The sequence below is a fragment of the Sapajus apella genome, unplaced genomic scaffold (genome assembly GCF_009761245.1).
Source record: "Sapajus apella isolate SASKATOON/1434 unplaced genomic scaffold, GSC_monkey_1.0 scaffold11, whole genome shotgun sequence".
Taxonomy (NCBI): domain Eukaryota; kingdom Metazoa; phylum Chordata; class Mammalia; order Primates; family Cebidae; genus Sapajus; species Sapajus apella.
The window spans coordinates 4,321,854-4,336,996 of record NW_022436951.1 but is presented as its reverse complement, the minus strand read 5'-3'; the positions used below and the strand labels follow the sequence as shown (position 1 = coordinate 4,336,996).

General features: G+C 38.2%; 1 protein-coding gene across 3 annotated transcripts in view; it reads right to left on the bottom strand.

Moving 5' to 3' along the window:
• Window positions 1-15,143, bottom strand: part of LIFR (LIF receptor subunit alpha) — a 115,414-nt gene that overhangs the window by 42,280 nt on the left and 57,991 nt on the right. For all 3 annotated transcript variants that reach the window (XM_032278915.1, XM_032278914.1, XM_032278916.1), the window contains exons 2-5: window positions 12,636-12,796; window positions 10,890-11,004; window positions 9,330-9,469; window positions 5,597-5,760 (exon numbers count right to left, since the gene is read on the bottom strand). In XM_032278915.1, coding sequence (XP_032134806.1) covers window positions 5,597-5,760; window positions 9,330-9,469; window positions 10,890-11,004; window positions 12,636-12,774 — 558 coding nt within the window. In that variant the 5' untranslated portion in view covers window positions 12,775-12,796. The remainder of the gene's footprint in view (window positions 1-5,596; window positions 5,761-9,329; window positions 9,470-10,889; window positions 11,005-12,635; window positions 12,797-15,143) is intronic.

Genomic DNA, 15,143 nt, shown 5'->3' with positions numbered 1-15,143 from the left:
CAAATCAGATTAACATACAAGACTTCCCATTAGAATCAAGGAAAGTGACAGTTTATAGGCTGAATTAAGATGGGTTTTAAAATAAGGAGTAGGCAGCCAGGGCAAAAAAGAGAGACCCCATTTCTACAAAAAAAAAAAAAAAAAAAAAAGAGCTGGGCACAGCAGCATGCACCTGTAGTCCTAGCTACTCTGGACACTGAGGCAAGAGGATCCCTTGAGCCTAGGAGTTGGAGGTTGCAGCGAGTTATCTGATCATGCCACTGCACTCTGGCCAAGGTGACAAAGCAAAACCCTATCTCTAAAAACAAATGAATAAATGAATGAATAAAATAAAGGGTAGAATTTGACCTGGGCCTTCAAATTTAAGTTCAAATAGGATATGTGAAAAGGAAGGGGAGGACATTTTATATTTAAAAATATGTATTTCTTATAAAATATGAAGGGTAGCAGTGAAGAGCACAGACTCAAACCAAGCTGCCTGGGTTGGAATCCTGACTCCACCACTTAAAAGTGTTCCTGTGATTCTGTATCATCTTTAAAATGGGAATAACAATAGTATCAACCTTCTGGGACTGTTGTGAGGATAAAAAGAATCAAGGTATACAGTAATGTACTATACAACAATACTTCAGTCAATGTGGGACCACATATACCATGGTGGTCCTATAAGATTATAATGGAGCTGAAAAATTCCTATTACCAAGCAGCATCATAGCCAACATGATGTCACAGTGCAATGTATTACTCATGTGTCTGCTGCAATGCTGGTATGAATAAATCTACTGTGCTGCTAATATAAGAGTGAAACACATATAATTGTGTTCTGTACATAATACTTGAAAACAATAATAAATGACTGTTACTGGTGTATGCATTTAGTATGCTATACTTGCATTATTTTAGAGTGTATTCCTACATGTTTTTGGTTTTTTTTTTTGTATTTTTTTCATATTTTTAAAAGTTAACTGTAAAACAGCCTCAAGGACGTCCTTCAGGAGGTATTCCAGAAGAAGGCATTGTCATCAGAGGAGATGACAACTACAGGTATGTTACTGCCCCGAAGATCTTCCAGTGGGACAAGATGCGTAGGTGGAAGAGAGTGATATTGATGATCTTTGTTCTGTGTAGGCCTATGCTAATGTGTGAGTTTTTGTCTTTGTTTTTAACAAAAAAAGTTTTAACAGTTAATGAAAAATAATTTTTAAACATTCAAAAAAGCTTATAGAGTAAGGATATAAAAGTATTTTTGTACAGCTGTACAATGTGTTTGTTTTAAGCTACGTGTTAATACAAAAGAGTCAAATATTTTTAAAAAAATTCAAAGTTATAAAGTAAAAAAGTTACAGGAAGCTAAGGTTAACTTACTACCAAAGAAAGAGAAAAGTTTTATAAATTTAGTGTAGTCTAAGTGTACCATGTTTATAAAGACTACAGTAGTAAACAGTCATGTCCTAGGCTTTCACATTCACTCACAGACTCACCCAAAGAAACTTTCAGTCCTGCAAGCTCCATTCACAGTGCCTTATACAGGTGTACCATTTTTTATCTCTTTAAACAGTCTATTGATACATAGAAATTTATGGGCTACAAGTGAGTATTGGTTACATGCACAGAATGTGTAATGATCAAATCAGGGTATTTGAGGTATTCATTATCTTATGAGTTTTTATCATTTCTATGTGTTAGGAACATTTCAAGTCTTCTAGCTACTTTGAAATATATAATACATGGATTCTAACTACAGTCACCCTACTTGGGTATCTAACATTGGAACTTATATCTTCTATCTAACTATATATTTGTACCCATTCACCAACCTCTCTTCCTGCCCCTGTCCCACCAACACACCCTTCCTCAGTCTCTAGTATCTATCATTCCATTATTAGTAATATCTCTAACTCCATCAATCAGCTTTTTTAGCCTCCATGAGTGAATGAGAACATACTATATTTATCTTTCTGTGCCTGGCTTATTTCACTTAGCATAATGACCTCCAGTTCCAACCTGGTTGCTGAAGAGGGCATGATTACTTCCTCATGGCCAAACAGAAGTCCACTGTGTGTATATATCACATTTTCTTTACTCATCTGAGGGACACTTAGGTTGATTCCATATATTTTCTATTGTGAATACTGCCATGATAAACATGTGAATTCAGGTAACCCTTTGATATACTGATTTCTTTTCCTTTGGACAGACACCAGGAAGTGGGACTGCTGAATCATATAGGGGTTCTATTTTTAGTTTTTTGAGAAATCTCCATACTGGTTGTACTAATTTACATTCCCAATCAGGCTCTGTAAGAGCTTCCCATCCTTCACACCCTCACCAACATATACTTTTTTTTTTTTTTGTCTTTTTAGTAATAGCCATTCTAACAGAGGTGAGCTGATTTGACTGTGGTTTTTGTAAATTTGTTATTTCCCTGGTAAGCAGTAACATTGAGCATGTTTTCATATACCTGCTATTCATTTGTATGTCTTCTCTTGAGAATGGCCATTCCTGTCCTTTGCCCACTTTTCAATGGGAGAAATTTTTTTTTTAAATGTTGAGTTGTTTTAGTTCTCTGTAGATTCTGGATATTAGTCCTTTGTAGAACTAATATTTTCTCCCATTCAAAAGACTGCCTCGTCACTCCATTGTTTCCACTGCTGTGCAGAAGCTTTTTAGTTTAATATAATCTCATTTGTCTATTTTTGCTTTTGTTGTCTGTGCTTTTCCAGTTTTAGCCATAAAATCTTTGCCTAGACCAATGTCCTGCAGTATTTTCCCTATGTTTTCTTCTAGTAGTTTTATAGTTCTAGTCTTATGTTTAAGTCTTTAACCTATGTTGAGTTGATTTCTGTATATGATGAAACAGAGATCCTGTTTCATTTATGAATATCCAATTTTCCCCGTACCACTTATTGAAGATGATATCCTTTCCCCAACTATGCATATTGTTGGTACCTTTGTCAAAGATCAGTTGGCTATAAAACCAGTTATTTCTGGATTTTCTACTCTGTTCCATTGGTATATGTATCCAGTTTTATACAAGTACCATGCTGTTTAGATTATTATAGATAACCTTTTACTATATTCTGAAGTTGAGTAGTGTGATATCTCCAACTTTGTTCTTTTTACTCAGGATTGCTTTAGCTATTCAGGCTTCTCTTGATTTCATACCAATTTCAGGAATTTTTTTTTTCTATTTCTGTGGAAAACGACATTGGCATTTTGGGAGAGATTGCATTGAATCTGAATGTGCAGATTGCTTTGGGCAGTCTGGTCCTGTTAATGATATTAATTCTTCTAATCTGTGAGCATGGAATGTCTTTGTGTCCCTTCAATTTCTTTCATCAGTTTTGTAGTTTTCCTTACAGAGATATTTCAACTAATTGGTTAAATTTACTCCTACATATTTTATTTTTCTGTAGCTATTGTAAACTGGATTGCTTTCTTGATTTCTTTCTCAGCCAGTTCATTATTAGCATATAGAAACACTTCTCATTTTTCTATATTGATTTTACATCCTGGGGGAGTCTTCATGCTTTTCTAAATACAAGATAATATCACTAGCAAAGAGGGACAATTTGACTCCCTTTTTCCTAATTTGGAGCCTTTTATCTTCTCTCTTGCCCCACTGCTCTGGCTTGTACTCCCAGTACTATGTTGAATAAGAGTGGTGAAAGTGGGCCAGTCTCTTGGGTCCCAGCAGTGGCAGTGGTAAGCTGAGTATGCTAGTCCTTGGGCCCAAGGAAGGCATTCGTTGGCCCCATTGTTAGCGGGTCCAAGGGGTTCAATTCTTGAGCTTTCAGGTGGCTTGCTTGGATGCTGGTAGTGACAGTGGTGGGCTGGGTAGGTTTCAGGCCCCTGGCCAGCAGGTGTCATGTGGGTGATGGCAGCAGCAGTGGTGGGATAACCTGCTGGGTCTTGAGCAGTGCACTCTGGTGCTGGTGGTAGATACAATGTGCTGAGTGGGCCAGTCTTCAGTCCCGCAGGTAGCATGTGCAGTAGGTGCCAGCTGTGGCGGTAGCAGCAGGGTGTGTGAGCCCAATCTCAGGCCCCTAGGAGGAGTGCTTAGGTGCTAAAGGTGGTAGACTAGGCTAGGTGATTCCTAGGCCCCTAGGCTATAAGTTCTGGCACCAGGGCAAGAGAACAAAGCTGGGTGGGCTTTTCCTCAAGACCCCTAGTGGTGCATGGAGACACTAGCTGTGGTAGGGAAGCATGCAGTGTTTCCAGGCTTCCTGCAGAATGCTCAGGTGCACAGCAGCAGTGGTTGTGCTGTGGCCCTGATAGAGAGGGTGGGGAGGATTACTTTCAGTGGTAGCCACAAGCATGCAAGTGGGAAATGCACACTTTGCATTCTAGTCTCAGCAGCTGCAGTCTGCACTTTGCTCATGCTTCAACCCCAGCGGTGGCACATCTTGCCCCACTTGTGCTTCGGCAGCTGCGGGCAGGGGACTCTGTCTGGACACATGAAATGCAGTTTAGCAGTGGAGTCACTGCTGGCTGCCTCACTTTCCTCTCTTTCTCTGCTTTAGGTGCTTCCTGTCACTTCTCCTGAATCTCGATGCTCTCTAAAGGATGATCTATTTGAAGTGTGACTATCTGCTACGCCCTATCTTGGTTCTTCTTTGTAGAGAAAGTGAGTACGAGACGCCTCTAGTCAGCCATCTTGAAGCCCCACCTCCATTTAAAGTCTTCTATACTACATTTTTACAGTACTTTTTCTATATTCAGATACACAAATACTTACCCTTATATTATAATTGCCTCAATTATTCAGTACAGTAACATGCCATAGAGGTTTGTATGCAGCCTAGGAGCAATAGACTATTGTCCCATATAGCCTAGGTGCTAGCTAACTATTGTTATTTTAGGAATGAAATACATGGGTTGTCAAAGAGAAAAAATAAGTATGAAATATAGAATAATTTTATTTATTATCTTTACTATCTTATCTATGTGCTTGAGCAACTTGAACAAATAAACTATAAAATCACGAGATGGTCTAATTCTTAAACCTATAACTAAGCAAATTCCAAATCTATCAAGAAAAAGAGTAAAAGGCTGAAAGTGAGTATTTCCATGTAATAGCTGTCCAACTTTTCATAACAGTTGCTCATTACTCCTTACAGGCCATTCATAAACAGGATTGAGAAAACGAGAGAGAGAAAAAGCACAAACTGATAAATTCAAGCTTATAGAGATTTATAAAAAATTCCTCAGCAGTTACTATGGCTAAATATGCTTTAAAACATTAGACAAAGATAAAATAATACACTAAATTAAATGTACACTTTCATTTACATAAAAACATGCATATAAACAAGTCCAGACAGGAATACAGAAAGACAGTACTTACTATGTTCAAGTGGTAGAATCGCGGCTTATTTCTCCCTTAACTTGCTAAGCTATCCATAATGGTTATACGTCATTTAATAATTAACAAGTGATTTTTGAATCATAGCATGTTTTTAATGAACCTTGAAAGCTATCTGATTTACTTTCTGAATAATCCAAAAGTTCACTGATACCACTTTGAGGCTTCTTGAAAAAATTATTCAGTTTCTTTAATGTCATAGGAAGAAAATATGTTTTTGTTCAAACTTACTAATTTTACAAGCTCCATACTCTCTTTACGTAGAACTTTAATTTCCCAGATAACATTTGAGTGATGTGGGAAAACTGAACCCCTGTCATTCCACTTCAGGTATAATGTAGACGTTGAAAAATCAGCAGACAAATTTAAGATCTCTGGAGTATCTGGAATTAAGGCTTTAAAAAAAGGAAACAAAAGAGAAGATTTAGTAAAATAAGTAATGATTTTTCACACTGTAACTCCATTAATCAACTACTCACAAACTCTATTCCTTCTTGCCCAAAAAATAATAAAGATTTAAAAGGAAACTCTAGAAACTAATAAAAACATGGACTGAGGTACCATCTATGGAAAGGATAAAATGTCATGGATATTTCAAAGAAATGACTGGATTAAAGAAATGAAGGGTTGGTTCTAATGAGAAAGGGAAACGACCATTATTCTCTCAAATTTCTGAAAAAGAAGAACAAATATGTAATTTATTTGTAGAGGCAGCTCTCAATGCTTAATCAGCCAAATTTAAGAAAATTACTTATTAGCTGGTTGTTTGAAATCCACAGCCCACTTTCTAATACAAGCAGGAACTAGGTTTCCACAGTACTTGAGTGTCATTTAGTCAGGAACCTAAAGATAGGCAATATCGGAGAGAAGAAAAGGAGCTTCCTCTGTATGGCTGTAGGCCAGCCCTAAGAAAATGACAAAGTATAGAAAGCTTCCTTTGGTAAAAGCTTCCCTCTGTTTTCTCTGCAGCTGTCTCAGGCATCTTCTGGTGTCAGAGTCCTCATGCTGGGGGATGTCACCCACTTGAAAATGCCGTTCCTGATTTTAGATACCATTAAATAGTAGCAGGATTGCCTCAGTGATTAAGGCATTGAGTTAAGAAGCCAGTGGTTTCTGCGCAGAAGTAGCAGCATATAAGAAGTGTTTCAGAAAGGTTCCTTTATCAGTGATATGGATATCCCCAGACTGTGGGGAATTGAGATAGGTGATAAGGTGACCAATCAGGAGACCACTGGAGCAATCCTGGCTAGAGTAACAAGGACATAAAGTAAGATGTCATCTATGGAAAAGACAGTATGTCATGGACATTTCAAAGAAATGACTAGATCAAAGAAATAAAGGGTTGGTTCTAATGAAAAAGGGAAACCAATATCTCTCAAGTTTCCAGCTCAGAAAGCAGCAAGAGAAGCAAAAGGAATTGGGAGCCACTGTAAAGGGACACAGAAGCCTGGCTGTGGATGAGTGTCGGGAATAAGACACCATGGAGTCAGAACGGTGGATATAGACTTGACAGGAACTCACTGAGTACAGCAAAGAAAGGAGCATGAACACACAGACATAAACCAGCCAAAGCTCCTTTGCCAATAGACAATTACACCTTTGAGGAACCAAAAACACCAGCAAACATCCAGAGAGGGAATCCTAGAAGCGGAAGGAAACCAGAGAAAATCCAGGATCGTCAAAATAAAAACAAATAGTTGTTACCTGGGCCAAATATAACAGAGTTTATGGAGGAAGACTAAGGAAAAACCACTGGCAAGGCTACTGTTATCACCTGAGAAAGTAGTTTAGGAGAACAGTGGGCCTTGAAGCTGCATTACAAAAGGTAAAGAGAAAACTCCATGCTCAAAGGTTTGGGCATCTTCTGGGAGAATTCAGGACACTAAAAAAGGTAGCAGGAAAACTAATATATCCTTGAAAATCATTAAATCTCCCTAAAGATGGGTAAATCATAGAAAATTTTGGATCAATGGAAAACAAAAAAGGTATGAGCATGTTCCATTCTATGAAATGCAGGTTTTCTGGTTTGAGAATCAGAGAATCTTGGACTTTCTTGCATGTTTCCTCCTCAAACAACAGTAAAGCAAAGATGAGTTAGAAGAAATCCAGAGACTCGCCCTTTCTAGCCTCATTTCTATCCTAGAAGCTCAAGGACCAATTATATAAAGTCATGGTGAGCCCAAAACTGCAGGAGAGTGCAGGGCTAGGGTAGCTGAATATGCTAAATAACAAAAAGGGCAGAACAAATCAATACACATTAACGTTGGAACTTAAAAATAAGTTATTAAAAATAGATTTAACTAAAATTTGCCCAATACAGTGCTCAATACTGGATTTACATAAAGTGTTTAGGGCTACACAGGACACAGAACATGTGGATTTACAGTCTAAACTACACAGCAAAGTCAACAGTTACACGGCTGTATAAGGACAGTAGAGGATGCTTTGTAAAAGAAGTTATAAGAGGGTAGCTGCTTACAGAAAAGGAAAAACGCAGACAAACGCGAGGCAAGAAGTTGATTTGGTGCCAGAGCAGGGAAAGTTCTGGGTGCCAGCGTGACTAGAAAACCGCAAGAGGCTTCCAAGAACACAGTTCTTCTTTCGAATGATTGAGGATGCCACATGATCATCACAAATTTTATACAATTTATAAAACACAGGGGTATTTTACTAAGTCAACGCTCATCTTTAAAATGCTTCCGTCCCTGAAAAGTCCACACAATTTCCATTTTATTTAAATAGCAGTGGGCTACCCTTAAAAACAAAAGTCATATTCAATATTTCAAGCCAAAGACAGTAATGGCCATAATTACAAATAAAAGGATTTTTAAAAGCCACTGTTCCCTTCCTTTTCTTTATAGCATATAGGGAAGTTTCCCCTAAGCTCCCATGAACTGCCATCTGCATTTTTTTGTGTGTGCTAAACAGACATGTGAGGACAATGTTAACTTGCTTTCTAGAAACTCAGAACTTTTTAAATAGGGAAGAAATTTAATGAAAATCTTTCGTATTTTCTTCTAATGCTAATTCAGCTTTACCCATAACCTATGTGCTGTTGCTTCCTTAGAACATCAGGAGATAAGAGTCTTCCCAGCTTTTTTACGGGACTCACATTATTTATTCTGCTTCAGAATGACCCAAATTTTCAGGTCATTTTAAGAAATGTAGAAATTAAAAATCTTATGAAGGCTTTTCCGTGCTTACACGTGGTAAGTACAAACTTTAGCGTGCATGCGTGCGTGTGTGTGTGTGTACATACAACATCTTGTTTGCTTTATATTATAATTTAGAAAGTATCTTTAGATCCACAGACACTTAATTTTCATACTTTTATTTAGTAACAAACTGACAAGAGACCCAGATCCTCTAATGAACAGCTATACAAGCATTGCAGAGCTTCTCTTGCACATAGTAGGTACTCAAAGATTTGCTGATGTATCCATCTCTTCCTTTCCTTACACTCACCTAATTTGCTTTTCAATTTTCTTACCTCAATACGGTTATTCTAATCACGTTCAGGACCATTATTATTTAAAATGCTACCACTACATTACATATATGTAAAACACGATCAACTGTTAATCGACTGAATCTCCTAGAATTTGTCTTGATTTATCTTTCTGATTCTAATATTTTCATTTTTTAGTAGCTTCCCTGATAAGACTGTGCCCTAGAGCAAGGTGCATCTGAGAAATTCTGGAAGGTACGCAGAAGACAAGGAGGCAAAGGGGGCTAAGGAAAGAGTATGGAACTGAGGGAAGGAGCTTGAATTCTGGGCTATTTTGATTGGCTAGAAAAGTTTACTTCCTTCTGATCTTGGCTACCATCTACAACTGATAGGAAGGTTGCTGAGTAAAATAAAAGTATGAGCATAACACATGAAATTCAAAGAACTAGAAAGCGCTACAATACTAACAATGGCACTTGAGTTACTTTGCAATCGAGTTTGTTTTCAAATACTTACAAACGTTCTTTTCATTTAGTGTGAATTTACTTGTGGAGCTTCCAAAATCATGTAGAGAATTTATTGTTATTTCATAATCACCATGGGAAAGAGCTGGAATTTTAATATTTGTTTTTTCCAATTGATAACAAGAATGGGACCTGTAATAATAATAAACTTAATTTTAATTAGTAAATAAAATTAATGGTATAATTTTCATAAAAATTTGGTTAACACAAAGTACAATGGAAAATACTTTATGTCCTTTTTGGTGCAAAAACATGATAAGATATACCGCATTTTAAGACTGAAAAAAACAGATTGATACTAATTTTACCAATGAGGTGGTAGTAAAAACCAACACATTGTACAAAAGTAGAGTAAGCATAGATGACTCCATACATCTGGAGTTTTTGCATGCCTTTCAAAATCCCGCCTCAACCTTACCTTTGTAGCCTTACTTTCACTGCTCAGGCTCCACCCCTTCGCTGGGGACCAGCGCATCACAGTGCTCCTCATGGTAGGATGGTGCTCACTGGATGCTAACAGAGGAAATGAAACTACCAACTCGCCTGTTCCTCTGCCTTGGCTCACGGTTTATTCGGTTTATTCTTAACAGAACTTCCTCTTCAGTTCTGCTTTACAAATGCTTCCAGTTCCCCTGGTATCTCTCAGGCAAAATGGTATTTTCCTCTCTTGCTCCACAGCCCTTATCTCCTCAGCATGCTTACATTCCATATACTGTTGTTCATGTATGTTTCAAACTTCTCAAAAATATTTTACTTTATTAAAAGGACTTTCCATGCCTTTTGCATTCCTGCCTCGACCAAGCACTCTCAGCCCCAGCCTTAGGGCTGGGTGCTTAGGACTCTGAACTTGAATGGGTCCAGCTCACCTCCTTCTAAACCTCACATGGCAAGGCTTCTTTAGGCATCAGCAATGCAAAAACACCTGAATTCTTCAAATCATGCCACCTCATACATTCAAGCCATTGTACCAATATTCTTTCAGGGTGGAATGTCCTCCTATTCCTTTTCTGCTGAGAAAACTGACTGCCTACTCCAGAATTATACCTCCTCTGACAGCCTTTCTGGACTTTCATACTCCTAGTGTCCACTCCCTTGCACAAAACCCACAGCCTCTCTACTATTTGTTTACTGTGATCTCCCAGGGGAGCAGGAGGCCAGAAATAACTTCTTCTCTGTTTGGCGTGTGATGGGCATGTGTGCTCTTCACCAAACTTTTCAGGTTCCTCCTTCTGGACTCACAATGAGACCGTCCTTCTCTACGTCTCTGAAGCAAGTCATGGCCATGTGGCTTTATTTGGTGGGAGAAATCTGAGTGACAGTCTTATCTACCACATCAAGATGGAAGCTCTGAAAGCCAGTGCAGACTCTGTCCCCTCTTCTCATCTTGCCACCATATCTCATAATGTCTGGGGCCCTACAACAGACTCTGGTGGACACAGAACACAAGCAGGAAATAACCCTTTAGTTTCACAAGCAAGAAACAAAAGTAAGAACTGAGGGTCGATTCTGCAATTCAACCTAGCTTATTGTTAATTAAAGTGAATGAAATCACCTGTTTTCAATGCAAACTTCATAATCGGTACCACGGCTTGTTCCAGAGGGTGCTTTCCAAGAACAGTCCCACACTTGCAAATTGCTAGTTACACACTTCAAATCATGAGGACCCTCTGGAGAAGGAGAAACATACACACACACAAACACAGAAGATGCTTAATAAGACACTCTAAAAGGTCAACCATTTTCAGTTGTAAGCACAAGCATGTGTGACTGCACAGAGCCCATGTTCTTTTCAAACAGATGATCACGACATCATGGGAGTGGACTCGTTCTATTTCTTTTTGCAGCTTTGGTTACAAAAAACTAAAAGGTAAACTGATGAAAGTAGACCAGCCACTAGATCATTTTGGGGTCAAAATTTTTGCTATCAAAAATTTTTGTTATCAAAAATTCCACTTCCAAGTGACTAAGACAAATTGAGGGAATGAGTGGCTGTTTACGTAGATTCCATACTGGGACAAAGAGAGGGCTTGAGAGAATTCTAGCACCTCTTGATCTTCAATAGTCCCACTTAAGACAAACAAAACAAAACAAAACAAAACAAAAACAAGTCTTAAGTAAAAGCAATGTGACTTCCATGTCTTCAAACAAAACTCTGAAACTCCTAGCCACCACCACTTCACTGCTTGCTACCAGACTTCCCCCTTGGCAGACTCCCATAATTAATATTTAGGTTATTATGAAGTATATATTACATTTAAACAGTAATAAACTCATGAGTTCATTTGATAAATGTATTTGTGGTGTAGGCCTAAACAATGAAAAGTAACAATTCAGAAGATCACAATCTTACTAGCACTCATTCACATCTATAAAGTAACATTACATCATGGAACAGGTAAGCACTATGCAATGAAATAAGTAACCCCAAAAACAAAGTGAGAAGAAAGAAGAGGGGTATAAGAGAGAGGGAGAGGGAAGGCAGGAGAGAAAGAAGGGGAAAAGGCAACTATAGAATAAAAAATGTAGTCCATCTCAGACTCTATAAATGTTAAGGAGAAAATTTTTTTTTTGTACATGGTTGGTATGATGTTCACTATAGCAATAAATTATAAAGCTATTTACAAGAGACAGAAAATATGACAAGTGCTTACATTTTATAAAGCAGCAATAATCATCATAATAATTTAATGAATGACCTTAGGGAAAAGAAATGTGTTTAAATATGGAAATAATATAAAAACCAAACCAAGGGGCAGGAAGATGATAATTTCTTTATAGAAATAAGCTATAAAATATCTACATAAACATTCTTAACATATTCCAGTAAGATGGTAACATTTTAAAATATTTAGATTTCATTGATATGATATTCAAAAAGGTAGCATTATAGAGACAGAAAACAGTGTCTATGGAGACAAGGCAGTGCTGGCAGGGGATGGGCTGGGAGAGCTGACTCCAGAGCAGCCAGGAAGCTTTTGCAGTGCCTGGGCTGTTCTCTATCTTGCTTGTGCTGATGGTTACATAACCATCATTGTCAAAACTCACAGAACTAAATCTTAAAAAGGCAAATTTTATTGTATGTAAATTATATCTTAATTTTTTATAGTAAAAGAATATTTTGATCTGTCATTAAAGATCTTTTTAAAAGAATCTAAAAGTACATAGATAAAAGATGACAAAAAAATGAATTTTAGCCATGAAAATCCTAAAGGGGTCAATAAAGAAACAAAATTGCTTCATCATCAGAATGGGAATAAAACTGCAATCTGTTTATTCTCTGGAAGGCTGATGCACTTACCCTTTTTCTGGCTATTTACTTGATTCATTAGATATAGAAGAATAAATATTGATAAGAGCCACTGGAAATTTGAAGCAATCCTCATTCTTTTACTGGCCACCATCCAGGATGGTCGTTTCAAACATAGGTAAATATCCATCGTCTGTGCAATGCAGTCAGTCCTAGGTTAGGAGAGGAATTTCAGATGGTGTTCAGATTGTTCTGAAGGCTCACCTTACACTGTGCACACAAACACTCAGATTCTGAAACACTGTACATTTAGAGAGTTTGGAGATACTCATACTCAAGCTTCCCTGGCTTGTGGAGACATCAGTGATTAGACACAGCTGTCGCTTTACGTATCTACTACAAGGCCAATTTTCAAATGATGGACTTCAAGTTAAAAATTATAACTATAATTACAAAATTATAAAAAAATTATAAGCACATGGCTATCAACTCTCTAACACTACTAAAATGTAGAAAAGCAGTGCATGAGACTGAAGTTTTGGCAATTTCAAGTAATACCTGAATTGATATTTTCATGTATTTTAATTAGTATGTTAACTTGTGTTTAGTAATTTATGACAAATTATATTAGTTTTGTTTCCCATTTACATGGTGATGGAAAGTTTCCATTTAATATCAATTTAATAATTTAAAGAGAAAAAACTAGGCTAACAGTATGGAGATGTTGCAGAAAAATACTAAATGACACAAATGGCTGCAGTTCAACAAATACCCCAACAACTGTATGGGAACAGGACCATGGGTAGAAGAGCTCTCAACAGAAATGTTGTTGAAGACAGAAACATTTAGAAGAGCGATGACTGACTGGTGGGAGGGGCTGCGACAGAAGGCGCTGCTCAGGAGAGATCTGTCAGCAGGCACTTAGTGGCAGCCTCCCGAGTGCCAGGGCCTGGTCCAGCCCTGCAGGCACAGCACTACCAAGACAGAGCCTCTCCTGGCAAGGAGCTTAGACTCTAGTTCAGAGAAACAGACAAATAAGGCACTTCAGATCCTGACATGTGGTTTAAAAACTTCACTAAGGCAAAGTCTTGAGTGCATGTGAGGGAGTGAAGGTCTGATTCTGAGCTGAGACCTTCCTGATGAGGAGAACATTGTGATGATAAGATGGGAAAAGTGCTCTAAACAGCAGCAAGACTCTAGGACATGAACAAGCTCACCAGGTTTAAGGACAGAAGAGAAGACGAATAAAGAGAGGAGTCAGAGAGGCAGCTAGTCAGGTCACAGAGCTCCTCATGGCCATCAGAAGAGTATGGCGTTTAATGTGGCTGAGATGAGAAGCTATCTGAATGTTTTCATCATGGGAGAGTCACAGTCTGATCTGCACCTTAGAAAGACTTCTCTGCTGCTGTGTAGCAGAGAGCTTATGGGCAGAGAACGGAGGCAGAGAAACCACAGCCCAAATAAGGTTTCCAATGACAGGGTTGAGGGTCTCAGAGGGGCAGTGGCAAGAGAAGGGCAGTTTCAGAATCTGTTCTAGAGATGGAGGGAGGATCCTATCAGCACATTACAGGAGGACAGAGTGGTGGCTGATGATATAGACTAGGTTTGAATCCCAACCAGGCCACTTACAGTGAGACCCCAAATACACTCAATGACACTTATCACGTGACCTTAACGTCTCTGTGCCTCAGTTTCCTCATCTGTAAAGTGAAGGTGATAAGTGTATTTTCCTCCCAAAGGTGTTGTGAGTGTCCAGTAAGCAAACATGTATAAAGGGCTTGCAATAGTGTTTGGCAGGTGTTAACAGCTCTTTGTGTATTTTGTGTATTGTCTGAGGTATAGGGAACACAGAGGAAGCACAGGGGATGATGACTAAATCTGATGGCTAAACAATTTTAGATGAATGGCCATAACATCTTCAGTCCTCTCTGGTGCAAGAGGAAGAAGGCTTGGAGGTACAGAGCTGAAACTAAAGGATTCTAAGATCTATTTACAGATATCAACCTCAACATGCTCCCAGTATCCACTCCAAACAGAGGCATCCTTCCTATAGAACTTAAAAGAATTGTCTGAAGAAATCCAGAGCAGCTAATGCAGACGGGTGCCAAAGAGGAAAACTTTCCACATCGGACATTTAGGGTACCCCAGAGTAATAAAATTCCCATCCACCCTTTATCCTTTCTTCCTAGAGGGAAGCCGCCAGCCAACAAGTCCTTCTGATGCACTGAAAACTCCATGTCAGACCTAAAATTGCCTCATTGTATTCCAACATTGGCACAGGGCACCAAGGATCACAAAACATATAACAAAGGCTAAAATATTAAAGAGAAAATTAGGATAACCAAAAGGAAAATGAAAAGTACTTCCAGAGGAAATGGGGATGATAAAGGAAACAAGAAAACCTAAAAGAAAAAAAAAAGAACCTAAAAATCTCTAAATAGTATCCTCAGAGCAAACACAGCATAACCATAAAAAAACAAGCGGATGCAATGAAAAAGGAATAGCAGGAAAAATCGCTCTTAGAAGTTAAACATGTTGCCTGATATTAAAAATTAAAAG